We start from the raw sequence: 27,609 nt of genomic DNA, 5'->3' as shown, positions 1-27,609 counted from the left end.
CACTGCACTTTCCACATCACTACCTTCACAAGATCATAAACTATTCAAAAATGAGGAAGGCTATTTTGCACAACCTTAATATTTCCACCCTATATGACCCCCCATTACTGCCTTTAATTGCTTATTTAGGAATTCCAGGTTTGTTGCCTCCACTACTCTATCTGGGAGTCAATTCCATCTGTTGATCACTGGGGGAGAAAAATTGAGAGTTCAGGAGAGAGAGGAGAGAGGTGGAGAGAGAGATGAGATAGGGGAAGGAGGACATGAGAGTGGGGGAGAGAGATTGAGAGTGGGGGAGAGAGATTGAGAGTTTGGGGGAGAGAGGGGCAGAGAAGACGTGGGTGGTAAGATTTCCAGATGTCAGTCCTAGATTTACTACTTTTATTTGTTATCTCGTACTACTTTTTCAGTTTAATTTAAAGTAACATTCCAGGTTTAGTTTTTTTAAAATTCTCTTAATAATTCTGTACATGTCCAGTAGATCTCTCATAAACATTCCTTCTGAACTGAAAAGTCCAAGTCATGCCAATCTTTCACCTCTCTGAGATCCCTGATCGCAGAACTGGATGCAGTATTCCAGCACTGATCTGGCCATATAGTTACATCATTAGACTACATTTTTCACCAATTTGCATACTGTAATTTCAATTATCCAGTGGAGCTTTGCCACATCAAGCTCTGCATTGGTTAGCCGTGTTGATATGCAGACAAGTTGAAAGTCGAGTGTGCCAAGGGGCTTGTATGACTTTAAGTTTCATTCTTTGCTATTTCAACACCCATCATGAAGTACATTGGTCACCTATTTTTATTTCTTACATGCAGCACTTCACATTTATCTGCATTGAATGCCATCTGTTATTGACTTGCCCAATTATCCATTTTGTTTGACTCATTCTGTAATCTTTGAATTGTCTCTCCAATTCTATTGTGACCCCAGTTTTCATAGGTCTTTAGCTCTTTCAAAGGGTCGGTGCAGACTCGATAGGCCGAATGGCCTCCTTCTGCACTGTACGGATTCTATGGTTCTATATAAAAATAACATGCTACACAATAATTAAACTGCTCTGATTAAATCAATGTCATTATCCAGTTTACATTTGTTCAGTAGTATATGAGTTAATTGATCTTCCAAAACAAAGTAAAATTGGGTTCAAGCTGAGGAGTAGGATTGTGAATTTAGGAGGAATTATCAGCGGAGCAGAACAGGGAAGATAAAAGAGTACGAGAAAGAGTGAGACTGAGAGCGGGGATAAAAGAGCACGAGGAAGTGGAGACTGAGACGGGAGGATAAAAGAATGCGAGGAAGAGGAGACTGAGAGCGGAGGAGATAAAAGAATGTGAGAAAGAGTGAGACTGAGTGTGGAGCTGGGAGATAAACGAGCGTGACAAAGAGCAAAACTGAGAGTGGAGCCACGGAAATAAAAGAATGTGAGAAAAGCAAGACTAGTGGAGCAGGGGAGATAAAACAGCATGAGGAAGAGCGATACTGAGAGTGGAGCTGGCGATATGAAAGAATGCAAGAAAGAGTAAGACTGAAAGTGGAGCTGAGAAGATAAAGGAGCATGAGAAACAGTGAGACTCAGAGCGGAGCCAGGGAATTAAAAGATCGTGAGACAGAGTGGAGGCGCCAAGATGAAAGAGTGCGAGAAAGAGTGAGGCTGAGAGCAGAGATGGGTGGACTAAGGAGCACGAGAAAGAACGAGACTGAGAACGGAGCTGGGAGGATAAAAAAGAGCGAGATTGAGAGCAGAACCGGGAAGATAAAAGAGCACAAAAATGAGAGACTGAGGGTGGAGTTTGGAGTTCCTGAGGTAATGTCAGGATTCAAAAGTAATGCAGGGCAAGTGGAAACAGCTGATTGGGGGAGCACGGTTGGGTAACTATTTACTAATTGTAACATTTATAGTTTGTAAGGTTTATATTTTGTTGACTATAATTTGTAAGGGCTATATTCTGTAGTAGCCAGGATCTGGGAAGAAGTGCCCTATAGTAATTGATATTATTTGATTTTACATATCTGTCCAAAGGTTTAAAGTGGAAAGTCATGGCAGGAGAGCTCAAAGCCATAGTGTGCTCCTCCTGCTCTATGTGGGAAGTGGAAACATTTCCAGTGCCTGAGGCCAGCATGTGAGCAGGAAGTCGGGGTTTCAGACCTGGAGCAGTGGCTGGGGACAAAGTGGAGCATCCACGAGGCAGAAAGTACCATGGAGAGCACGTATAGAGAGATGGTCACACTGCAGGCTAAGTCTCTGCAGGCAAGAAAGGAATGAATGGTCACCAGGCAGAGCAAGAAGGTAGGCTGTGCAGGAATCTTGTGTGGCCATTCCCCTGAAAAACAGATATATTGCTTTGGACACTGTTGAGGTTAATGAGGGGTTCTGGGACATTGGGACTGATTCTGGGGGATGTGGGACCAGTACAAACTGGGCAGGTTACACCTGGGGAGGACTGGGACTAATGTTCCAGGGGAGTATTTGCTAGAACGGTTGGGGAGGGTTTAAACTGAAATGGCAGGTTGTGGGAATCTATGCAAGGTCTCAGAGGAGGGCAGAACTTGGATAAGAACAGAATACATAAAGTGGAATAAGAACTTTCAAAGTCAACAATGGACAGAATGAGGAGGAAACGCACGGGAACCACCAGGGCCACAGAAAGTACTCAGAAACGAGGGGGGCAACAGGGGGGAAGAGACCCAATGAAATGCCAAAGGGGAACCCAGGGAGAGACCGTCATGGGGACCAGAGGGTCCATCACAAAACTAAAAGAATAAAACAAACCATCTACGGTGAAAGGAAGGGCCTAGGATAGGACCCGGAGACAGCAGAAAAGGGGAGGGGAGGGGCAAAGGGGGTGGGGTTTGGGGGTTGTATAAATTATGCATAAAAAATGTATAAATTATGACTATTTCATCCATTTCTTGTACAGTATAAAAATGCAAACACCAATAAAAATATTTTTTAAACAAGAAACACACGGTTAGGGGGCTGGAGCATGCCGCCCACGGTTTAACTTTAAACAAAGGAAAGTGGAACAAGAAAAGCGATACACAGAGAAATCAAGGGCCACAATCAAAATGGGCCACAGTGAAAAATAATGGGAATGGGACAAGGAATGGTAAAATGTCAAGCCTTAAAGCTTTGTGCTTGAATGCATGAAGCATTTGCAATAAAGTGGTTGAATTAAACATGCAAATAGATATAAACAGGATTATGGAGACATGGCCGCAGGGTGACTCAGGATGGGAGCTGAATATCCAGGGGTAATCAGTATTTAGAAAGGACAGACAAAAAGGAATAGGCAGTGGTGTTGCATTGCTGGTTAAAGAAGAAATTAACACAATATTGAAGAAGGATATTAGCTCTGACAATGTGGAATCTATATGGGTATAGCTGAGAAACACCAAGAGGCAAAAAATGTAGTGGGGGTTGTACATAGACCTGCAATCATAGTGGTACTGTTGGGAATAGCATTAAAAAGGAAATCAGAGATGCATGTGATAAAGGGACATCTAAAATTATCAGTGATTTTAATCTGGATATAAATTGGACAAATCAAATTAGTAACAATACCATTGAGAAGGAATTCCTGGAGTGTCTTTGTGGTGGATTTCTGGACTGATACATTGAGGAACCAACTAAAGAACGGGCCATCTTAGACTGGGAAATGTGTAATGAGAAAGGCAATCTAGCAATCTCGTTATCTAAGGCAATCAAATGATAAAATTATCAATTAAGATAGAGAGTGGTGTACTTGTTTCTGGGGCTAGGTACTGAATCTTAATAAAGAAAATTATGATGGTATGAGGCATGGGTTGGCTGTCATGGATTGGGGAGTGGTACTTAAAGGGATGATGGTGGATAGGCAATGGCAAACATTCAAAGAGTGAATGGGTGAACTGCAACAAATCTTCATTCCTGACTGGCGCAAAAATAAAATAGGAGAGGTAGCCACATCATGGCTTGCAAGGGAAATTAGAGACAGCATTATATCCGAGGTAGAGGCATAGAAATTGGCCAGAAAAAAAGGCCTGAGGATTGGGAGCAGCTTAGAATTCAGCAAAGGAGGACAAAAGGATTGATTAAGAAGGGACAAATAAAGTACAAGAGTTAGCATGCAGGAATTTTAAAACTGATTGTAAAAGCTTCTGTAGGTATGCAAAGAAAAACAAGCGGCACGGTGGTGCAGTGGTTAGCACTGTTGCCGCACGCCGTTGAGGACCTGGGTTCAATCCCAGCCCCGGGTCACTGTCCGTGTGGAGTTTGCATGTTCTCGCAATGCCAGTGTGGGTCTCACCCCTACAACCCAAAGATGTGCAGGATTGGTGGATTGGCCAGGCCAAATTGCCCCATAATTGGACAAAAGGAATTGGGTTTATAAAAAAAAAAGGTATGTGAAGAGAACAAGATTGCTGAAGACAAATGTCGGTCACATACAGTGAGACACGGGGGAATTTATAATCAGGAACAAATAAATAATAATCTTTATTAGTGTCACAAGTAGGCTTACTTTAATACTGCAATGAAGTTACTGTGAAAATCTCCTGGTCACCACATTACGGCATCTGTTCGGGTACACTGAGGGAAAATTCAAAATGTCCAATTCACTTAACAAGCACGTCTTTCGGGCATTTTGGGATGAAGCCGGAGCGCCCGGAAGAAACCCATGCAGTCACGGGGAGAACATGCAGACTCCGCACAAACAGTGACCCAAGCTGGGAATCGAATCCGGGTCCCTGGCGCTGTAAAGAAGCAGTGCTAACCACTGCTAGTGCTAACCACTGCTATCGTGGCTGCCAACTAAATACATACCTTAGTTCTGACTTCAGAAAGGAGGACACAAATAACATACTGGAAATATTCGGGAACACAGGGTTTATTGAGGGGGAGGAACTGAAGCTGGACTAGTTAAGGTTTTGTTCAAAGGTGATTTCCAGGATGGTCATTGTGGGGCATTAAATTATGGTAATTCCATTGAATGCCATGGGAAATGGTTAGACTTTGTTGGCAATGGCCATTGCCTGCTGTGTTGTGCAAATGTCCTTTATTCAGGTATCTAAGTACAGTCCAATTTGCTGTGACTCAAGTCTCACTCTTCCAGCTGGGGAAAAGGGTGCAATATGAAATAGGTTCCAACATCTTAACGTATTCCGAGCAGACACAGGTTGACAGCATAAAATCTAATCCCAAACTGCAATCTTAACTAACAAATACACAAGTATGGCTGATGTACAAAGTAGAAAAATGTCACAGTAATTAAGTTAAGGCCAACTAAGATGGGGGTTGAGACATACTGTTAAGTAACAGCAGGAGAAGATTCATTTTACACTAACCACAGTGTATCTGACCTGATAATGCCTGATGGTCATAGTGGAAAATCATTTTTCCTATCAGTAACATCTCTCAGACAATGTTTGTAATTAAGTGGGAAGGGAACTATGAAAACAATGAGAGATTAAAGGGTTGCACGGTGGCAACACTGCTGCTTCACACCGCCAGGGGCTCAGGTTCAATTCTGGACTTGGGTGACTGGCTGAATGGAGTTTTCACCAGGTGCTCCGCTTTCCTCCCACAGTCCAAATATGTGCAGGCTAGGTGGATTGGCCAAGCTAAATTGCCCCTTAGTGTCCAAAGATGTGCAGGTTAGGTGGGGTTATGGGGTTACAGGGATAGTGCGGGGGAGACTTGATGGGCTGGATGGCTTCCTTCTGCACTGTAGGAATTCTGTGATTCCTTATTTTGTTCAGAGTTTCTCTGGCATCAATATACAAAAAACTGAGTGGACAGGTCCATTCACACGTCTAGAGGCCTATCTCAGTTTGGTTATATTGACCTCAAATCTTAAGAACTAAACTCATGGGATTTATAACCATCATGTGAACCAAGTTTTATTAATGATAACAGTTCTCTCAAGTAGCCACACACAGTCCAAGTCGGCTATGGAGCACAACTTAAAGCTGTTAACATGGATTAAGAGCACTCTGGTAAAATTCTGGTAATCATAACACATAGGAGCTTCGGTCAATTAGAGGCCAGTAAAATGTTTTAAAATTGAAGGTTCCACCTGAAAGGCTGGTTTTCTTTCCCTCTGAGATTGGTTTGTATTTGTAACAGAGGGACACTTTGCCTGGCACGTCAGGTGTGTAGTCTACAATGTGATGGATGTATGCTCGATGCAACTTTTATTTATTTCTTATGTATCCCTACAAGGTCTATTAAAGGTCTCGTGAAACTTTGATGTTGCTACACTTTCCCTTTTGCACAGAATCCATTACAATTTTCCAACTGGCCACGACCATACCATGGTGAATTTGTTAAGTTGCGTGTGTGCATTTATACGTGTGGGTGCATAGCAAGATAGTTTTAAGCCTACTATAAAACCAGCAGATAGAATTCCACTATGTTCTTGCTTCATTTGTTCTGTCAGCAGCAACTGCAAAGATAGACAGCCAGAGCAGATCTGAGGAGTTGATGGGTACTTACATCATACTAATAAGCCGTCACATCCTGCACACTCCTGCCCATTTTCTCCATCTCATCCCTTACTACGTACTGCCAGAACAGACAACATTTCCACCAATGCTTGATCTAGCAATTTGCAAACACAACATAGAGACACAGATTGAGGAATGCATTTTTAAAATGCTGGCCCCCAAATTTCCTAGGTTAGGAGAGTCCCATTTCCACCCAAGGGGCCCAGAATATGGGATGGAATTCTTGCTGCTATCTGGTCCCTTTTAAACTGGACCTACACTTTCTCCCCCGGGGTGACAGTAGTTAGATCTTCCACACATCCCCCATTCAAGGGAACCTGTAGTGGGCTTAGTTGGGAATTATTCTCTTCAGACCCTTGAATAAAGGCCTTCAGAGGGATTCCTAATGTTTAGAAACTTGTCATATATGCCTTTGAGGTCATCTGAATGTCCCTCACCTTTCCTAGAGTGAGATACATCAATTTCGGCGGTAATTTAATGCTGGAATGTCTTCAGTAAAAGCTGAAGACTCTAAAAGGAAACATGTTTTCTTCAGATCCTTGGGGAATCTCATGCAGAGTGACAAGGCACAATTCTGCTTTGTAATTGGCTTGGCCCAAGGCAGGCAACTGCTCTGACCCAAATACAGAACTCATACCCTGTCGAGATTGATAAGTTGCATGCTGCGGATTGTTAAGACTGGCGGCACTGTGGCACAGTGGTTAGCACTGTTGCCTCTCAGTGCCATGGATTCCGGTTCAATTCCAACCTTGGGTGACTGTCTGTGTGGAGTTTGCACTTTCTCCATCTGTCTGCGTGGGTATCCTCCGGGAACTCCGATTTCCTCCCATAGTCCAAAGACGTGTCGGTCAAATGGATTAGCCAATCTAAATTGCTCCCTAGTGGCCAAAGGTTAGGTGGGATTACGAGGTTACGGGGATAGGGCGGGGGATTGGGCCTAGGTAGGGTGCCCTTTCGGAGGATCGGTGCAGACTCGATGGATTGAATGGCCTCGTTCTGCACTGTAGGAATTCTACGATTCCATGATTCTAAGACATGTATTCTAAGACAGGTTCAATTAACGAATTAGCATTATATAACAAAACCTTTGAAGAGAAACATCAAGAAGAGGTTGCAATTAATGTTGCAGAATTATTTGAAAACACAACAGCAAATAAAAATGTAAAAAGACAAGTAAATGTGGGTATATTAATTGTCAATGGCTTTCGGCTGGTTTGGTACATTTTAAATGGTAGACCTCATTCACATGCTACTGCCCAACTTCCTGCCTGGAATGTGTGGGAAGTGACTGCTGGTTTGAAGTGATACAGGCGTTGGTGTATGGTGTCTAACCTGCTAATGGCTTCTCTAAAACAAACATTTCTTTCCAAACCAACCTTTCGGAATATTAAGGAAGAAAGATATTTTGTTGAAAACTCAGAAACACCTACCCCACAGTGAAGAACTGTCGCATCTCCTGCCTTCGGTTTCTCATCAGCTGCTTATATTCACCAATACGCAGTTTCTTGCCATCCACAATACAGGTGCGCTTTGGTCTGGGCTTGTATTTGTAGTTGGGGTATTTTTCTAAATGCATCTTGCTGAGCCTGGCCTGCTCCTCATAATATGGCTGCTTCTCTTGGTTGGACATAGATTTCCAGCGAGATCCTGCACAAGACAGACAAAGATCGCAAAAAGAAGCTCTCACCAGAGTACACCATCCAAGAATTTGGGTAATGTGATATCGTAATCAAGGTACTGTTTGCATATGTATATGGTCCCATTTTAATGCTGAATTACGCCTGGTTAAAAATCATTGAGGAAAAGATTACAAAGGTCCTTGGGCCAGAATGAAAGGTTGCAAGTGCCGCCAATCCTTTCATCAGGCCAAAGGCCACCATCCTCATCAATGTCAGCAAGCTATTTTACCACCTGGTATGGCATTACCAAGCTTTATGCTGTCCTTACTAAGTACCTCAGTAGACATACTTTCCAGTGTAATCAGGATGGAACACGTTGGCGGATATTTTCTTTCTCTTTTCTCTAAGGACACTGAAGCCGGTGCCTCAAGAATGCCCCGCAGGTCAGGGAAATACCATCAGGTGCATTTACCCACAGAACCATTGTTCAGCTGTTTGATTGTTCCTCACTAACTCATGTTCTGAATGATGTTACTGTGGACTAGAGCTTCGTTTGACTGAACTTGCAGTTCAACCAACAAATGTCATGATACAGATGCACGTGTGCTACATGCAAGTCCTGCAACTATTCAATCAATCTTCACGATATGTAACCTACACACAATCTGCCTGATAACCATTTCCAATGTTTCTATTCCCTCAGTAACAGGTAGAACAATAGGACAGCTTCTTTTTTTTCTGCAAGTTCCAAATGATTAATTTGTCACTAAAAAACATTTTTTGAAAGCAAATATGCAATGTATTTATGATGACACCCTTGCATTGTAGCTTACCTTTTTTTTTAAAGAAAATGCACATTAAAGTTAAACTGAAGTGGTTAAGTTGCTACTGTATGTTTTCGTTTTATCATTAAAGTCTTCCTTTTTGAGGAGACTGCCAAGTGAAAAATGTTGAAAGCATTAATTTAAGGATGTAAAGGCTTAACCCTACTATACTAACAATTCTCCTGGGGACAACCTCTTGGAGAGCACAGTAGCAAGCAAAAGAGAAAAGAAAAACAAAAACCTATATGGAACTTGCTTTGTAATTCTGACTCTGTAGTTCCTTCGTCTCAAACATTTACAATATTCTGATGTGGTGATAGGAACTTTTCCATTCAGTATCTACACTTTCTCCAATCAATATTAGGCTTTATTATTACATCCACTTATGCTTCTCAGGCTGTGAAAATTGCACGAAGAAAAATATGGCTTCCGAGTATACTTGATTCATTTAATTGAAATTAAACGAGGACTTTCCTATTTTGCGGAGACACACAATACACCAGGTCTTGTATTTTTGCCACATTTCTCAGGATATTACTGAAATAAAGTAGCCGGAGTGATTATAAACATACTGATTGTAATTAAAAACAGTTGGCGGTTTCTGAAAAGGTCTTGGTCAGGGTAATGTTAAAGACAGGCCTGATGTTGCCACTCAATCTACACAGCAGTTTAGGCCCAACAGATACACTATTGCTGCCAACAGAACTGTCCTAGCTTTTATATACAACTTAGAAACATCAGCCGTAATATAAAAGTTACAGCAGGTAGACCCTTTTGCTTGAAAATGGTAGGAGAAATATTGTACGAAGGGGCCTTAATTTCCAACAGATTGTTTTGCCGTGGAGGAAATGGAATATCAACAAATCATTTAACGAGAAACAGATTCTGTGGAACAATTGTTGTGGCAAGGATTTACTTTTCTTTCATGAATATCAAAGATGGAATGAGCTTCTTTCAGAAGGACCTTTTTTCCATTAATTTTTATTATTGTGCTTTGGTCTTCCTTTGGGGTATTTTATGATTTCACACAGGGAACCATATCCCTCTCTAGGCGCAAGAGCGTTAACAAGTAGAAAGGGGGTCCTAAAATCTTTTTGGAATGGCAGGTCAGCGGACCGGAAATGTCTCTTTAACGCATCCTTTTAATGTCAGATCTCAGACAAGGGAAGTATCTAATTGAAGAGGTGTTTGCCAACTGCGGTCACACCACCACAGCCCCATTCCTTTCCTACGTACTCAAATGTGTCCTTTCTGACCTATGTAAAGTCACCATCCTCCAATTTATCTTCCCCCTTAAATTTGAATTTTGGCTTGGCATCACCACAACCTTCTCTGTCAACTTCGGCAACTCAACATCATTCTACATTTCTTCTTTCCTGCACCTACCAGAAATGATGACTCCCTCTTCCTTTTAGCTCATTCCCTTGTAGGGATTAAAACGGTGTGCATCCATCTATATGCTTTTAAAACTAAGTTTGGTGTCACCTAGTCATTACTTCCTGATTTACGTCATCTTTCATTCAATTTTTTCCAACCTTGTGGGATTCACTCCTATTCCCCCTCAGTTACACATTTTTAAAATATAGTCTGGCCCTGTGGAATGTGTGCAGAATGCTGCCTCTTTTAGACTCTGAAACGGGGCAGAGGCTAACAATGGTCACATTGGCAAATCAAGAGAGTTAACTGAGGGGGAAAGCATTTGATCCAAATTTGTGTTCCTAGTCAGCTTGTTGCCCTCCTCCCCCTTTCCCCCACCAACAGTTGATATGCCTTGGAATGATTGTAACTTAATTTTTAACTCACTCCGCAATTTTTCACATTGTGATCTCCTTTTTAAATTCAGACAGAGCTGCTCTAGGCTACTTTCAAGTATGCATTGGCTGCTATCACAGTTTTCTAGCACCTTAAAAGAACTTCGGCAGTCTGTCCATGTGGCCCGAGGCTAGTGCCAAAAATATTCCTTTCTCTCAGAATACAACATGACTTGTGTCTTTCGCGTTGTCTATTCTACCTGACAGCACATCAGAAAAGATCCAGTCTCCTTGCTTTAAACCTGCATTGTTTATGTTTGATACGAATAAAAACATGTCTGGCAATGAGGCAGCTTGGTCCTTCAATAGCTTCCAAAATAACCGGTCGTAAGTTCAACGATCAGAGCGGCACAATGCTTAGACCTGCCTGACGCATCTGGATTGCATTTTCAGTAGCCCTATATGAGCCTTCAGGTTGTGCATGTTTTGCCTCAGGGAAGGAGAGAAAGGATGAAAACATCACTTGTCCTGCCACCCACGCCGTTCTATATTTCATCTAACCTCCTTGAATATAAACTGATAAAGTAGATGCAGATTCATTTAATTCAGACTTTAAATTAATTTATTCTCCTAAAACACAATCAGGAATACTACTTTCAAAAATGATCCCAAGTTCATTTATTACTCAGCATTTAAAATGCAACGCAAGAGAAAAATAACATGCTTAAACAATAAATGATATTCAACACTCAAAAAGGAGTGCTTTGTCTGTCTAGGCATTTACTGTACTGGAGGTATGAAATTCACGTGCTTAATACTCCTTGGCACCAGTGTGAAATCCCTTTTGTTTGTACCATTGTACCATCCTGTGTGACTTTCAAAAAACATCATTTAGAGAAACTGCAGAAGTGAATACCATCACTTGACGCAGAAAAGCTTTCCATTCGGATGACTGGGAATTTAATTGTGGGCAAGGAGCATACAGGTCAGTTCATACTCGCACTTCAACCACAATATATATGCCATGGGTCGCTAGTCGCAGAGGTTTGAGTCTTATACTGCTAAATGTGCAATATTTTTATTAATTGTTTCCATTCAAGTGCAACTCTCATCAGACAATAGTATAGCTGAGGCTTCAGAAAAGTAAGGCTCAGCAGTCTATTTTTGACCTAACGTCTGAATGGAACTTTGGAGGTGGGTGCCAAAAATGTGTTTTACTCAACAGGATGGACATCTTTCACCTCATCGAGTATAAAATATATAAGAAGGTTGAATGTAGAGGGCAGCACGGTGGCACAGTGGTTAGCACTGCAGCTTCACGGCACCGAGGTCCCAGCTTCGATCCCGGCTCTGGGTCACCGTCCGTGTGGAGTTTGCACATTCTCCCCGTGTTTGCCTGGGCTTCGCCCCCACAACCCAAAAGATGTGTAGGGTTGGTGGATTGGCAACACTAAATTGCCCCTTAATTGGAAAAAATTAATTGGGTAGTCTAAATTTTAAAAAAAAGGTTAGAGGTAAAAATCTTATAAAATGTATGGCTATCATGATGCAATGTGGGCAGCACAATAGCATAGTGGTTAGCACTATGGCTTTACAGGACCAGGGTCCCATGTTCGATTCCCGGCTTGGGTTACTGCCTGTGCGGAGTCTGCACGTTCTCCCAGTGTCTGCGTGGGTTTCCTCCGGGTGCTCCAGTTTCCTCCCACAAGTCCCGAAAGACGTGTTATTAGGTAATTTGGACATTCTGAATTCTCCCTCCGTGTACCCAAACGGGCGCCGGAATGTGTCGACTAGGGGCTTTTTGCAGTAACTTCATTGCAGTGTTAATGTAAGATGACTTGTGACAAGAAAAAAAAATATGGTTCCTAAGTGGGTTGTCGAGTGACTTGCTTTAAAAACTAGCCTGACTCATCATTTTTGGCACTTGTTCTCTCTTTTCCCCAAACACACCAGCTGTGATATCAAATGTTTCCATCTCCAACTATTCTGGGGTTTGGAGTAGTGTCAGAAATAGAAACATACATAGAAAATAGAAGCAGGAGGAGACCATTCAGCTCTCTGAGCCTGCTCCACCATTCATTATGATCATGGCTGATCATCAAATTCAACACCCTGATCCAGCCTTCCACCTCCATATCTCTTGATCCCTTTAGCCCCAAGAGTTATATCTAACTCATTCATGAAATTACACAACGTTTTGGCCTCAACTACTTTCTGTGGTCGTGAATTCCACAGATTCACCACGCTCTGGGTGAAGAAATTTCTCCTCACCTCAGTCCTAAAAGGTTTACCCCTTATCCTCAAACTATGACCCTTCGTTCTGGACACCCTCACCATTGGAAGCCTTCTTTCTAAATCTACCCTGTCTAGTCCTGTTAGAATTTTATAAATTTCTAGATTTTCCCCTCTCGCTCTTCTGAACTCCAATTAATATAATCCTAACCGACCTAGTCTTTCCTGATATGACAGTTCCGCAATTCCAGGAATTAGTCTGGTAAACCTTTGTTGCACTCTCTCCATAGCAAGAACATCCTTCCACAGATAAGGTCACCGAAAATGCACACAATGCTCCAGATGTGGCCTCACCAATGCCTTATACAATTGGAGTAAAACATCCCTATTCCTATACTCAAATCCTCTCGCTATGAAGGCCAACATACCATTTGCCTTCTTTACTGCCTGCTGTGCCTGCACGCTTACTTTCAATGACTGATGCACGAGAACACCAAGGTCTCGCTGAGTATCCACCTCTCTCTATTTCCACCCATTCAAATAATAATCTGCCTTCCTATTTTTGCAACCGAAGCGGATAAAGAACAAAGAACAATGCAGCACAGGAACAGGCCCTTCGGCCCTCCAAGCCTGTACCTTTCATAGAATCATAGAATTTACAGTGCAGGAGGCCATTTGGCTCATCGAGTCTGCACTGGCGCTTGGAAAGAGCGCCTAAGCCCACACCTGCACCCTATCCTTACAGCTCCACCCTATGGCCGTAACCCCACCTATCCTTTTTTGGAAACGAAAGGCAATTTAGCATAGCCAATCCACCTAACTTGCACATCTTTGGACTATGGGAGGACACGGGGCGAATGTGTAGACTCCGCACAGACAGTGACCCAAGCCGGGAATCGAACCTGGGAGCTGGAGCTGTGAAGCAATTGTGCTAACCACTGTGTTGCCCTGATACCAGGGCATGATACCAACCTTGGCCAAAACTCTCAGCATTTCCTAGTGCCTATCCCTCTATACCCATATTTATCCACACATTTATCCACACTACACAGCATTTGCCATGCATAAGCCCACTCACTCAGCCTGTCCAAATCCCGCTGAAGCATCTCTGCTTCTTGAGTGTTGTTGGAACTGTACTCATCCAGGCAAGTGGAGAGTATTCCATTACACTCCTGACTTGTGCCTTGTAGATGTGAGCAGTTGGGGTCCTAGCAAAAATCCCTGCGGTACCCCACTAGTCACTGCCTGCCAATCGGAAAAAGACCCATTTATTCCAACTGTTTGCTTCCTGTCTGTTACAACCAGTTTTCTATCCATCTCAACACACTACTCAAATTCCCATGTGCTTTAACTTTACATTGAAATCTGCTGTGTGAGACCTTGTCGAAAGCCTTCTGAAAGTCTAAATAAACCACGGGCGGGATTCTCAGCGCCGGGTTGGAGAATCGCCGGGGGTGCAGGAAATTCCCGCCATGCTGCTCCAACGCCGGGTCGCAGATTCTCCGGCGACCGGAGAATTGGCGCCAATCGCGCCTGAGCAGTCGCCGCGGCGCCGGTCAGGGGCCGCTGAAATAGGCCACCGCGGCGATTCGCCGCGGGCGAGGGGCCGAACTCCCGCCGAGTTCCGTCGGCGTGGTTCTAACCTGGTACCACCCGGCGGGAGCTAGGACCCATGTCCACTGTGGACGTCCTGGTGGGGGTGTGGGGGGGATCCGATTGGTGGGCAGCCGCGATCTGGAGGGGGCCTACCTCCTTCCATGCGGCCCGCTGTAAAGTCCCTGACACGACGCTCCCCGCCGGCTTAGAGACGGCAACCATGCGCATGCGCCTGCACGGAGACGGCCGTCGGCACATGCGCGGACCCGCACCGGCCGCGCAGGGCTGCCTTTCGGCACCGGAGCAGCGCACAGCTCTCCGGCGCCGTGCTCGCCCCCTGAACAGCGGCGAATTCCTGGGCCAGGAGGCCTGTTGACGCCGGTGTACACCACTCCGCTGTTTACGCCGGCGTCAACACTTTCGGAGAATCCCGACCCACATCCACCAGTTATCCCTGATCAACTCTACTGGTTACATCTTCAAATAATTCTAGTATACTTGTCAAGCATGATTTCCCTTTCATAAATCAATGCTGACTTTGTCTGATTGCACCACTGCTTTCCAAATGCTGTGCTATGAAATCCTAGATAATGGACTCTAGCAACTTCCCTACTACTGACGTTAGGCTCACTGGTCTATCATTTCTGTTTTCTCTTTACCTCCCTTTTTGAACAGCAGGGCTATATTATCTACCCTCCAATCTGGAGGAACCATTCCAGAGTCCAAAGAGTTTGGGAAAATCACCACCAATGGATCATTTATTTCTCGGGCTACTTGCTTAAGTATTCTGGGATGTAGATTATCAGGCCCTGGAGATTATCCGCCTTCAATCCCATTAATTTCTCCAAAACCATTTCTCTACAAATACTAATATCCTTCAGCTCCTCACTAAAACTGACAAAATACTGACAATACTTTCAATCAAAGCAAATCGGTTGCTAATGAATCACAATTAAAAAGGTGAAACTAACACCTTCTTCGAGCTATTGATTGAACTGTTATGAACACTCAACTTTTCTCTTAGCAAATCTTATGCAGTCTCTTCGTGTACTGTCTCTTACAGGAGCACTCCCAACCCAAACCAGTACTGTAAGCTCCATAAGTAAAAATGTGCCTCTTGTGGAGAAGTGAGAGGTTAATGCACCTTGGTAGGAAGTATAATGCATTGACTATTTTCCAAATGGGTAAAGGCTTCAAAAATCTGAAGCACAACGGGACTAAGAACTCCTAGTTCAGGATTCTCTTAAGGTTAACTAGCAGGTTCAGTTGGCAGTTAGGAAGGCAAATGCAATGTTAGTTTTCATTTCAAGAGGACGAGAATACAAGAGCAGGGATTTACTGTTGAGGCTGTATAAGGCTCTGGCCAGACCCCATTTGGAGTACTGTGAGTAATTTTGGACCCATATGTAAGGAAGAATGTGCTGGCCTAGGAGGGGGTGCAGTGGAGGCTCACAAGAATGATCCCAGGAATGAAGGGCTTATCACATGAGGAGCGGTTGAGGACTCAATGGAGTTTAGAAGGATGAGGGGGGAGATCTTATTGAAACTTACAGAATATGGAGAGGCCTAGATAGAGTGAACATGGAGATCATGTTTCCACTAGTAGGAGAGACTAGAACCTGAGGGACGATCCTTTAAAACTGAGATAAGGAGGAATTTCTTCAGCCAGAGGGTGGTGAATCTGTGGAACTCATTGCCGGAGAAGGCTGTGGAGGCAAATTCCCTGAGTGTCTTTAAGACAGAGATAGATAGGTTCTTGATTAATAAGGTGACCAGGGGTTACGGGGAAAAGGCAGGAGAATGGGGACGAGAAACATATCAGCCATGATTGAATGGCAAAGCAGACTCGATGGGCCAAATGGCCTAATTCTGCTCCCATATCTTGTGGTCTTACGAAGTATGTTTCAATCTTTTTATCTCACTGGATGGTACCAGGGCTTTAGCACATCATTGCTGAAAGTGGAAACGTGTTCTAATCCAATTGAGTTCGATAAAATGCACATGAGTGCTTCTCGGATGTCATGCTTGAATTCAGGATTCTAGAAATTGTGAATAAAATTGCAAAGTGGCATTTCTGCATCTCCTTACCCACTTCCACATTCATTCAGCAGTTCAATGTCAACGCAAACACAAGCGTACTTCATAAACCTGGACGTCAGAATGGACTTTTAAAGTGCGCTCAAAGGCTGCAGGATATTTTGCACTTGCATTTTGAGTTTGCATTTTCATGTTTATCAGATCAGGCGTGCTATACAATTGAAGTGAATGGAAGTGGATTTGGTCTTTTGGTTACCCGATTCTAGTCTTCAACCAGCTATTCAAAATAAATTTAATTTTTGGTAAGCCGATCATTTGTGAAAATATCATCTTAAAAATTTAATTTCACAAAGAACTAACGGTTGAAAAGTAATAAATAAAGACAAAGCTTGGGCATAGCAACCATTTGGAACCAAATGTTATCTACTATTTGAGTGTAATCAAACAAAATGTAATACCCAGAGAATTGAAGGGTATTTTGTTCCATACTTTCGTGCAATCACTAGTTGTTTGCCATGAATATATCCCTATTTCTGCACCTCTATATCGTACTAAAATTCAGACCTTAAAATGCCATAATGGGATCTTAGCAAACAAAGGTTTAATGTGTTTACAGTATATGAAACTCCTTCCCATTCATTTTTAAAAAAATATAATAAATTTTTAAAACAGCAGAGTAATTTGATCAGACGATTCAAGCTCGAACATTCCACACCATCCTTTCAAGGTACAGATCTATTATTCAGTAGGAGGGAATTCCTTTTTGAGGCAGTCATGTCAGAGATAATCTGCATGCTAAAGTAACTCACAACTGTTCAGAAAGAGTTAACCTCCCCATGTGGGCATGATCCCAGATTTTGTGTCAAAATTACATTACTAATAAATATTGAGATAGAGTATTTGATCATATAATAAATAACTAATTGAACAAAATGGATTGACATATATTTCCAATAAATATTTCAAATCTAACATAAATTCAGACATACATCAAGAGAAATAGAGGGATTTGAATTTCTAACTAAACCATAATCAATGAGATAAACTCGAGAGTGGCAAATGGATATGGCTCAGTAACTATCACAAGTTAAATAAGCAAAACACTTCTTCACAATAGAAACAGTTCAATGTTAAGAGCTAATTTTACATTAATAATTATAGTATAATTTGATATTTATGGTGTTATATTTAACTCTTCATTTTATGGATAATGCAATCACGAGTCCCTGTTGATATCAATTGAGGGAGGGATGGTTTGAGGGTGATGATCAATCAGTATTCGATTAAATCATATTAATGCTGCACAAATACCAATCATCACTTCTCTGAAAAGAATAGCTCATTTCATTACAGCATAAATTAAGTTGCTGAATTGAGAGAAATAAAAGAACTGTATGTTGAATTATTGAGAGAGATATTAGAAATTCCAGTAGTGTCCAAACAGCAGCCAGCCAGACAGATCCGCCCGCTTCTCAATGTGAATTGGCCCACGGATCCCCGTCACTGCTACAAACCGTTGATCTGCCAGTGGGCTCTTGGGGTTTGGATTTGTAAAAATCGCAGGCAATACTTCCGGCTTTGTCAGCCGGACACTACACTGGACTAAGATGTGGCTCCTGCTTCCCCACAGTGTTGACCTTCAGCAATCCACAATACTTGATTCTGCAAGATGAATATTCGGAATGGGTACCCTTTTGTCTGTGACTGGACATTCCCCGTGTTCCAAGATTTGTTTGGTTTCCTGCCATCACTGAACATTTTCCACTCTGGGTATATGTGATCATTTGTATGCCTTAACCTAAATGCTATTCACAATACCAGTCCCTTCATTCTTGAGGGTGGGAGAGGCTGTGAGGAGGGATGATGCAGGCGGGGCTGGCCTTCTAAGGGTGGGGGGGAGGGAGCACTGAGTGGGGGAGGCAGACCTTGGTGGGGGGAGGGGAGGAAGGTGGGGGGGGGGGAAGTGATGCCCTGATCAGGAAAGGGGGGCGGGCCAGTGTTGGAGGTGACACCATTTTCCTACCAAGGCCTTGAGAGCAGGTTTATCCCTCATCCCTGACCTCCTCCTACGAGCCTCAAAATTGCGGCTCGGTGGGAAGTGACAATTAACTGGCCACTCAACTGGGGCAAGGGTGAATGGCCGCACTAGGCCATACATGCCTCACCCAGTAACATTTCTGCCAGGTCGCGGATAGGCAGCGTATTTGAATATTACAGGTACCCCTGCCTGTAAGCCCTCTGGCAGGGAATTGTAAAATTCTGTCCACTATGCCTGTTGGCTAAACTGGTGGCTTTTTGTTTAGCAAGACAAGAAACTCAGGCTGATCACATCAAAAAAAACCTCTTCAAAGCTATTAAACATAGAAAGTAAAATATAGGCTTTATCTGTACCATAGCTCCACATTGCTTAAAGAAAGGTTCGTCTGTTTGCTTTCACCAGCTGTTTAAAGAGATTATTTGTTAGATTATTCCAAATCCTTATCACAATTTAAATGAAAAAAATCTAGGGAGGGATGCTCCGCCCCACCGCATTTCTGCTTCACCCCGCCAGCGGGATGCTCCGTTACGCCGGTTAGTCAATGGGGTTTCCCATTGTGGGGCAGCGCCACGCTGTCGGGAAACCCCCGGGCGCCAGCAAAACAGAGCATCCCGCCGGTGGAGAATCCAGCCCTCTGATATCCGGCACAGAGCACCAGTGGCTGAAGAGGGAGTGAACCTGGGGAGAGAGCAGCTGATCGGAATGGTGGGGAATCTTCATTGAATCCAGAGGAGGAGCTCCTGACGTGACATCAGGGGCACGATTCTCCACTCCCGCGCCGGTTTGGAAAATCGCCTGACATGCCATTTTTCCCCGCGACGCCGGTCCGACGCCCTCCCGCGATGCACCCAAGCGGCGGGAACGGCCACGTCAAGTTCTGCGCGGCGCAGGCCAGAGAATCGCCGGGATATCCAAAATGGCGATTCTCCACTACACCCGCTATTCTCCGGCCCAGATGGGCCGAGCGGCCTGCCCAAAACAACGGCTTCCCCCGGCGCCAACCACACCTGGTCGCTGCCGGCGGGAACAGCACGGGAACAGCGCGGGAGCGCTGGGGGGGGCGGCCTGTGGGTGGGTGACGGGGGCTCTTTCACCGGGGTTGCACTCAATAGGGGTCTGGCCCGCGATCGGTGCCCACCGATCGGCGGACCGGCCTCTCTGAAGGAGGACCTCCTTTCCTCCGCGCCCCGCAAGATCCATCCGACAACTTCTTGCTGGGCGACCTCGGGGAGGACGGCAACCACGCATGCGCGAGTTGGCGTTGGCTGGCGCCAGCCAACCCGCGCATTCGCGGGTGACGGCAGTTAGGCGGCGGATGACGCGGCGCCGCTTTTATGCGGCGCCAGTGCCCGGCGCGCGCTGACGACGCTGCTTTAGCGACACACCCCCCCGAGTTTCTCGCGGCCCCGATCCTTGCCTATTTTGGGGCCCTGAATTGGTCGAGATCGGGGCCGTTTCGCGCCATCGTGATCCTCAACGGCGTTCACAACGGCGTGGGCACTTAGTCGCGGGAGCGGAGAATCGCTCCCATAGATCCAGAAAGTAACACAGGATAAGAGGAAGCAGCTGATAGGGTAGGTAAGGTTGCGTGACCTGGGGCGTCATTCTCCGATCCCCCGCCGGGTTGGAGAATCGCCGGGGGCTGCCGTGAATCCCGCCCCCGCCGGTTGCCGAAGTCTCCGGCACCGGATATTCGGCGGGGGCGGGAATCGGGCCGCGCCGGTTGGCGGGCCCCCCCGCTCGATTCTCCGGCCCGGATGGGCCGAAGGTCGCCGATAAATCGCCTGTCCCACCGGCGTGGATTAAACCACCTTTTGAATGGCGGGACAAGGCGGCGTGGGCGGGCTCCGATGTCCTGGGGGGGGCGTGGGGTGATCTGGCCCCGGGGGGTGCCCCCACGATGGCCTGGCCCGCGATCGGGGCCCACCGATCCGCGGGCGGGCCTGTGCCGTGGGGGCACTCTTTCCCTTCCGCCTCCGCCACGGTCTCCACCATGGCGGAGGCGGAAGAGACTCCCTCCACTGCGCATGCGTGGGAAACTGTCAGCGGCCGCTGATGCTCCCGCGCATGCGCCGCCCGGGGATGTCATTTCCACGCCAGCTGGCGGGGCAACAAAGGCCGTTTCCGCCAGCTGGCGGGGCGGAAATTCCTCCGGCGCCGGCCTAGCCCCTCAATGTTGGGGCTCGGCCCCCAAAGATGCGGAGCATTCCGCACCTTTGGGGCGGCGCGATGCCCGTCTGATTGGCGCCGTTTTGGGCGCCAGTCGGCGGACATCGCGCCGTTTCGGGAGAATTTTGCCCCAGGTCTTGGCTGGTAAGGACCATTAGGGACTGACCCAAAATAATAGTAAGTTAGAAAAGTGTAATATTAAGGGATTGATTGAGAAGCTCCAGGGATAAGTAAAGTATATGTCAGACCCAGCATAATAAAATGACAAGTAATTAAAGTAACTAATACAAGGATATGTGAGGTTGAGGTAGAATTTGACAAGGAGACTATGAGCGTGATTCTCCCAAAAAATTTCTAAGTTAATTTGTGGTGGGTTTTTCAGGGAGTTTACCGCCAGCTATGCTGGCGAGTTCCCCACCGCTATTCAATGACACTTAGCGCGGGATTCTCCAGCCGCGTTCACCCGGTAACCAGAGAATCCCGCCCAAGATCCGTTGTACGGGGCTCGCCTGTGGCATCCTCGAGGCAGGCAGGGCGGGAGAATCCAGCCGTTAGTCACTTTTTTGGGCCTTGGGGAGTTTCTCACCGGTTTAGCCCACATTTAGAATTTTGTTTTAGCAGTGGGGAGCTGAATTCAGAGATCGGGCTGCATTTTGAAAGTGTACTCCGATTTGTAAGTGAGCTACACCCCCTACCCATACACACATGGACACTAACCCCCCCCCCCCCCCCCCCCACCACAAGTGAGGATATCCTGCAATGGGGTCCCTCGGGCTCACCCCTGTTCAGGATCCCCAAGCCCCCTTACAGCACCCCTCCCTTCTAGGACCCCCACCCATCACCCCCAACAACCCAGAGGCCCCTACTTACCTGTCCTGCACTCCGCCACCCTTAAAACACCCCCGCCACCCTCCAAACACCCCCTCCACCTCCATTTCATGGGTATGGCCTCCCTCGCTCCCTGACCCTTGGGAGTGCCACCCTGGCACTTGGGCACCCTTGCACTACAACCCTTGCAAACAGGCAGTGCTCCAGCTGCCTTGGCAGTGCCATCCGGGCACCTTGGCAAAGCCAGGGTGACAGTGCAAAGGTGCCAACTGGGCAGTGCCAAGGTGCCCACATTCCGGGGAATGGCCAAGGGGCTGCCCTGCAAGTACCCTGACCACCCAGATGTCTCCGATGTCCCGGAAGAGCCCCTGGATGCCGTACCGCCTGGTCCACGTTTGTCTAGACCAGTACTATTCGGCGCCCAGCCGCCGCCTTCATGGGGAGGCCGAAGAATCATGGGAGGATGATGGATCCTGCGCAGAAAGGTCGTAAGTAGGTTTAAGACCTACTTCCGTGAGCATCATTTGGTCCCGCCCATTTGGGGCGGATTCCGACTCCGACATCTCGCAGGACCGGAGAATCTCGCGGGAATCCTGTTGGGAGTCACGCTGGAGGTCTTCCCTGAGATTCTCCAGCCGCGTTGCGCTCTCCCTCGAGCACAATGCCGCTGGATAATCGCGACCTATGTTAAGGTAAAAGGAGTGCTTTTTAAGACTAAGTAATTAGGAAAGTTAACAAGTAACACGAAGTACACTTAAGTTAAGGCATGGCAGGTAAGGTCAGCCAAGTGGAATTTGTGATCTGTCATATGTGGGAAGTCATTGACTCTGCTGGCATCCTAGAGGATCACATGTTCAAGAAGTGCTCCTAACTGCAGGAATTTAGGCTCCAGGTTTTGGGGCTCAAGCAGCGGCTGGAGACACTGGCACATCCGAGAAGCTAAGAGTTACGTGGATAGCACATTTAGAGAGGTGGTCACACCGCAGCTCAAGGGAGGGTGATCACCAGGCTGTTCTGGAGAAACAAACAGGTAGTGCAGGAATCCACTAGGGTCCTGCTATAGGTTTCCCACTTTGGAAACTGGTGAGGACGCTGGTTCCTTAAGGGAGTGCAGTCAGAGCCAAGCCTCTGGCACCACAAGCACCAGAGGGGAGGAAGAAGGAGCGATAGTGATAGGGAATTCATTAGTTAGGGGAACAGACAGGCATTTCTGCGGCCACAGACGTGACTCCTAGATGGTGTGTTGCCTCCCTGGCATTAGGGTCAGGTAAGTCACTCAACGGCTGCAGGATGTCCTAAAGGGTGAGGATGATAAGTCAGAGGTCATGGTGTAGGAGGGATGGTTTTAGATTCCAGGACCATGGAGGCCGTTTCGGAAAAAGTGGGACATGTACAAGCCGGATGGTCTATACCTGAACCAGAATGAACCTAACATCCTTTTGTGTGGGTTTACTACTGCTGTTGGGAGGAGTTTAAACTAGTTCAGTGGACAATTCACAAGTGATTAAAAATAATGAGAATAGGGGGCAGGATTCTCCGACCCCCCGCCGGGTCGGAGAATCGCCGGGGGCTGGCGTGAATCCCACCCCCGCCGTGTCCCGAAGTCTCCACCACCAGAGGTATAGTGGGGGCGGGAATCGTGCCGCGCCGGTCAGCGGGAGCGGGAATCGCACCGCGCCCGTCGGCAGGTCCACCCCCGCCAATTCTCCGGCCCGCGATGGGCCGAAGTCCCGCTGCTGGAATGCCTGTCCCACCATCGTGGATTAAATCACCTTTTGTACGGTGGGACAAGGCGGCGCGGGCAGGCTCCAGGGTCCTGGGGGGGGGCGCGGGCGATCTGACCCCGGGGCCCACCGATCCGCGGGCGGGCCTGTGACGTGGGGGGCACTCTTTTTCTTCTGCCTTCGCCATGGTCTTCACAATGGCAGAGGCGGAAGAAACCCCCACCCCTGCGCATGCGCGGAGATGACTTCAGCAGCCGCTGACGCTCCCGCGCATGCGCCGACCCGCATCGCCCGGCGAAGACCTTACGGCCCCGGCTGGCATGGCGCCAAAGGCCTTTCCCGCCAGCCGGTGGAGCGGAAACCGCTCCGGTGCGGGCCTAGCTCCTCAAGGTCAGGGCTTGGCCCCTAAACGTGCGGAGATTTCCGCACCTTTGGGGCGGCCCGACGTCGGAGTGGTTCCCGCCACTCCATTATGCCGGAAGCCCCCCGCTCCGCCGGATAGGGGAGAATCCCGCCCAGGGTCATTTATATTAGGACTTTTTAATTTCCACAACATTAATTGGGATAGTCATTGTGTAAAAGGTTTAGAGGCGGCGGATTTTTTGAAAAGTATTCCGGAGAGCTTGTTCTGTCAATATGTAGAAGATCCAGCAAGGGACAGCGCAGTGCTGGATCTAATTCTGGGGGTCGAAGCCAGGCAGGTGTTTGAGGTGGCAGTGGGGGAGCATTTTAGTGATAGCGACCATAACACAGTACGATTTAAGTTTGCTAGGAAAAAGATAGTCTGCAAAAAAGGTTTTGGTTTGGAGAAGGCAGATTTTATTAGAATACGCCAACATATGGCCACAGTTGACTGGGAAGAGTTTCTTGTTGGAAAGTCTACAGCAGAGCAGTGGGGTGGGGGGTTTGCGGGGTGGTGGGGGGGGGGGGGTTCAGAAAGGAAATAGAGAAGAATACAGGCCCAACATGTTTCCTTTAGGGTGAAACATAGGAGCAACAAGCCCAGAAAACCTGGATGTCTAGGAATAATTCAGGACTGGATAAGAAAGAAAAGAGAGGTTTTTAGCAGGTTCAAGGTGAGCAAATCATTGGAGGCTTCAGTAGAATATAGAAAGTGCAGTGGAATTTAAGAAATAAATTGGAGATCAAAGAGGCGGCATGAAAAAGCACTGGTGGGTAAGATTTGGGAGAATCCTAAGATATTCTATAAGTATATTAAGTGGAAGAGGCTAATCAAGGCAGGAATAAGACCCATTAGGGACCTAGGGACAACCTGTGAGTGGAACCAGAGGACATTGGTAGGGTGTTAAACAAGTACTTCACAAGTCTTCACTTGCGCGAAGAAGGATGTAGGTACAGAATCCGCGAGAGGGACTGTGAGGCTCTTGAATAGTTCGACATAGGAAGTGAGGAGGTTTCGGAGGTTTTGGTGGGCTAAAAAGTGGACAAAGCCTCAGGTCCGGATTCACCAGAATGTTACTTGGGATGGACCATTTGATCTATGAAGTGAGGTTGGATAGGCTCGGGTTGTTTTCTTTTGAGCAGAGAAGGCCGAGGGGGAACTGATTGAGGTGTATATATTATGAGGGGTATGGACAGGGTGGATAGGAAGCAGCTGTTCCCCTTTCAGGGTGAGGAGTAGGAGGTTTAGAGGGGAATTGAGGAAAAGCTTTTTCACCCAGAGAGTGGTGCAGTCTGGATTGCATTGCCTGGGAGGGTAGCATTGGCAGGAAATCTCACAACCTTTAGAAAATACATGGATGAGCACTTGAAATGTCATAACATTCAAGGTTTTGGCCCAAGAGCTGGGAAGTGGGATTAGTGTAGATTTAATGTAGTTTTGTCGGTGCAGACTCGAAGGACCGAAGGACATCTTCAGTACTGTATGACTCTCCTAAACGTATTTGGCATTAATTTCCATTTATGTCTTCTGATCCTACTGCCTTGACTTAATTTGAAGGAATAAACTGGTTTATCCTTACCCATCTAATATTTTATTTCACTTGATAATGTTGCCCTTATTAAGCACCATCTTTCTAGGCCGTAACGATTCTGCTTTCGACCGCTTACATCATTTACACTTTCAAGCGTCTTTTTACCTTTAATTTTGTATTTTATTAAGTTAAGCCAGAAAAAAACACTGGGTGGAATTCTCTCAGCCCGGGGCAGGGCCGGAGAATCCCCGCGACCGGCGCGAATTGCACCACGCCGCCCCGACACCGGCACGCGATTCTCCACAGAGCGGTGAATCGGTACCATTGGCACTGGCATGGTTGGCAGGGCACCGCTCTACGTGCCCCCCCCCCACCAATTCTCGGCCGGGGATAGGCCGAGCGGCCGTTGTATAAAACCCGAGTCCCGCCGGCGACATCCACACCTGCTCTCAGCTGGTGGGAACTCGGCGTGGAATGGTCGGGGTGTCTGTGGGGGGAAGGAGGGGGTCCGACCCCGGGGGTGGCCTCCAATGTGGCCTGGCCTGCGATCGGGGCCACTGATCGGCGGGCCGGCCTCTCTGGCTGGGGGCCTCCTTTCTTCCGCGCCGGCCCCTGTAGCCCTGCGCCATGTTGCGTCGGGGCCGGCGCGTTGAAGGGAGCCACTGTGCATGCGCGCGTTGACGCCGGTGCCACTGCGCAGGCATGGATCCCGCGACGCCCAGTTCACGACAGGATCAGCAGCTGGAGTGGCATGAACCACTCCAGTGCCGTGCTGGCCCCCTGTAGGGGCCAGAATTGTTGATCCTGAGGCCGTGTTGACGCCGTCGAGAAACGCAACGGCATTTCCGGCCGCGTCAACACTTAGTCTCAGGTTCACAGAATCCCACACACTATATTTCACGAGAAAGTAAAGTTAGTTTTGACCTGTTACTTCAAAGATTCATAGATCCTACAACAAACGATTGAGAAAAGTCTCACGTAAATCCAGGAGAACATCGCATCAATTTGAAAAAGTTGCGGTGGTTTTCATTGTAATTATATCATTGTGGGATGGACAGAATATCTACATCAAGTATCAACAACAGGGTGTCATTACGGCTCAGTGCAAAATGGGAAAATGTGCCATAAAATATAAACGATGAGCCAAAGGGCCTCTTCTGTACTGTATGACTCTACGACACTAAAATTCTAAATATCTGTTCATAAATGTGGCTTTGTTAATATATTTATTGCAATGCTGAAAGTTGTTTTCGGTACAGACCTCTGACTCTGGTTATGCAGCGCAACAATAATGATTTATATAAGTTGGGTATCATACTGTCAGAAGAAGTTGTTAAAGGGTGTCCATAGTGCGGTCTGAGACATTTCCTTCAGCTACTCACCCAAGATTTTGCTGATGTTTGAGTTATGCATGTCTGGAAATGCCTGCAGTATCTTCCTGCGCTCGTCCTTTGCCCACACCATGAACGCATTCATTGGTCGTTTGATATGTGGTTCGTTGTTGCTGCGACCCCTGGTTTCTCTGTAGACCCGTGCCTCCGTCACCGTAGTGCTTCCTGTTGGCCAACAATAATACTGCTGTAGTTTAGCTGGAGACCAATTCATTGCCTTACTCCCTGAAACATCGGAGCAGGAAGAAAACAGAGCAACACAGTACATTAATTTTATTTAGCATGCGCAGAGCATACAGGATAAATTGATTTCACTTTGCATGGGCTCAGAGAGCCGTGTTTATTGTGCGGTGAAATCTAGTGTAGCATTCAGCTGACAGTATCCATCAACACAGGGCAATCTGCTGACTGCTGGGCCAGATGAAGGCATCCATTACCCCAGCAGTGAAATGCTAGTTCAGACATGACAGCTAGTGTCTGTTCCTCAGGATCAGTTCAGAAATTTATGATGCCCCCAGTGCCATTGCTTTCTGATTGACACTCTTTTAGCAGAATAAATATGCTTGTGTGCATACATAAATGTTCAACCTTTATTCTTACATGTCAGAATATGTTGAGTCATCAGGTTCCGGCACCTTTACGAAGATAAGCATGCGGTCCCTTGTGCAATGGGGCCCTCGGAGAGTGAACACTCGGATCTCTTTTGGCACCAAAACATTGTTCAGTGTGTCAGGACTGAGTATTACTGAGTGACAGTTTGATGAGCTGGAGAAAGCTGCAAGTTCAGGTTCAGCTCAATCTGAAATTGCTGCATTCTTGACACTAATTCAAAATGCTCTCTAATCTAATGAAGGTGCACCTTCAGGTCTGTAAACCATGCTTCACAAGCAGAAATCGCAATGTGAGGACAGCTTCTCTTAGCTAAGCCGGAGTGAACATTTTTCGTATTTTTAGTTTTATGAAGAAGCAAGAGTGA

General features: G+C 46.5%; 1 protein-coding gene across 14 annotated transcripts in view; it reads right to left on the bottom strand.

Annotated features, from left to right (window-relative positions):
* The window catches only part of sox6 (SRY-box transcription factor 6), an 832,058-nt gene that overhangs the window by 1,017 nt on the left and 803,432 nt on the right, over nucleotides 1-27,609 (bottom strand). For all 14 annotated transcript variants that reach the window (XM_072466411.1, XM_072466398.1, XM_072466399.1 and 11 more), the window contains 2 exons: nucleotides 26,625-26,798; nucleotides 7,921-8,137 (listed from right to left, as the gene is read on the bottom strand). In XM_072466411.1, coding sequence (XP_072322512.1) covers nucleotides 7,921-8,137; nucleotides 26,625-26,798 — 391 coding nt within the window. The remainder of the gene's footprint in view (nucleotides 1-7,920; nucleotides 8,138-26,624; nucleotides 26,799-27,609) is intronic.

This window comes from Scyliorhinus torazame, chromosome 10 (assembly GCF_047496885.1).
Source record: "Scyliorhinus torazame isolate Kashiwa2021f chromosome 10, sScyTor2.1, whole genome shotgun sequence".
NCBI lineage: Eukaryota > Metazoa > Chordata > Chondrichthyes > Carcharhiniformes > Scyliorhinidae > Scyliorhinus > Scyliorhinus torazame.
Note: the sequence above shows the minus strand (reverse complement) of the source record. Positions and strands in the feature narration are given on the sequence as shown.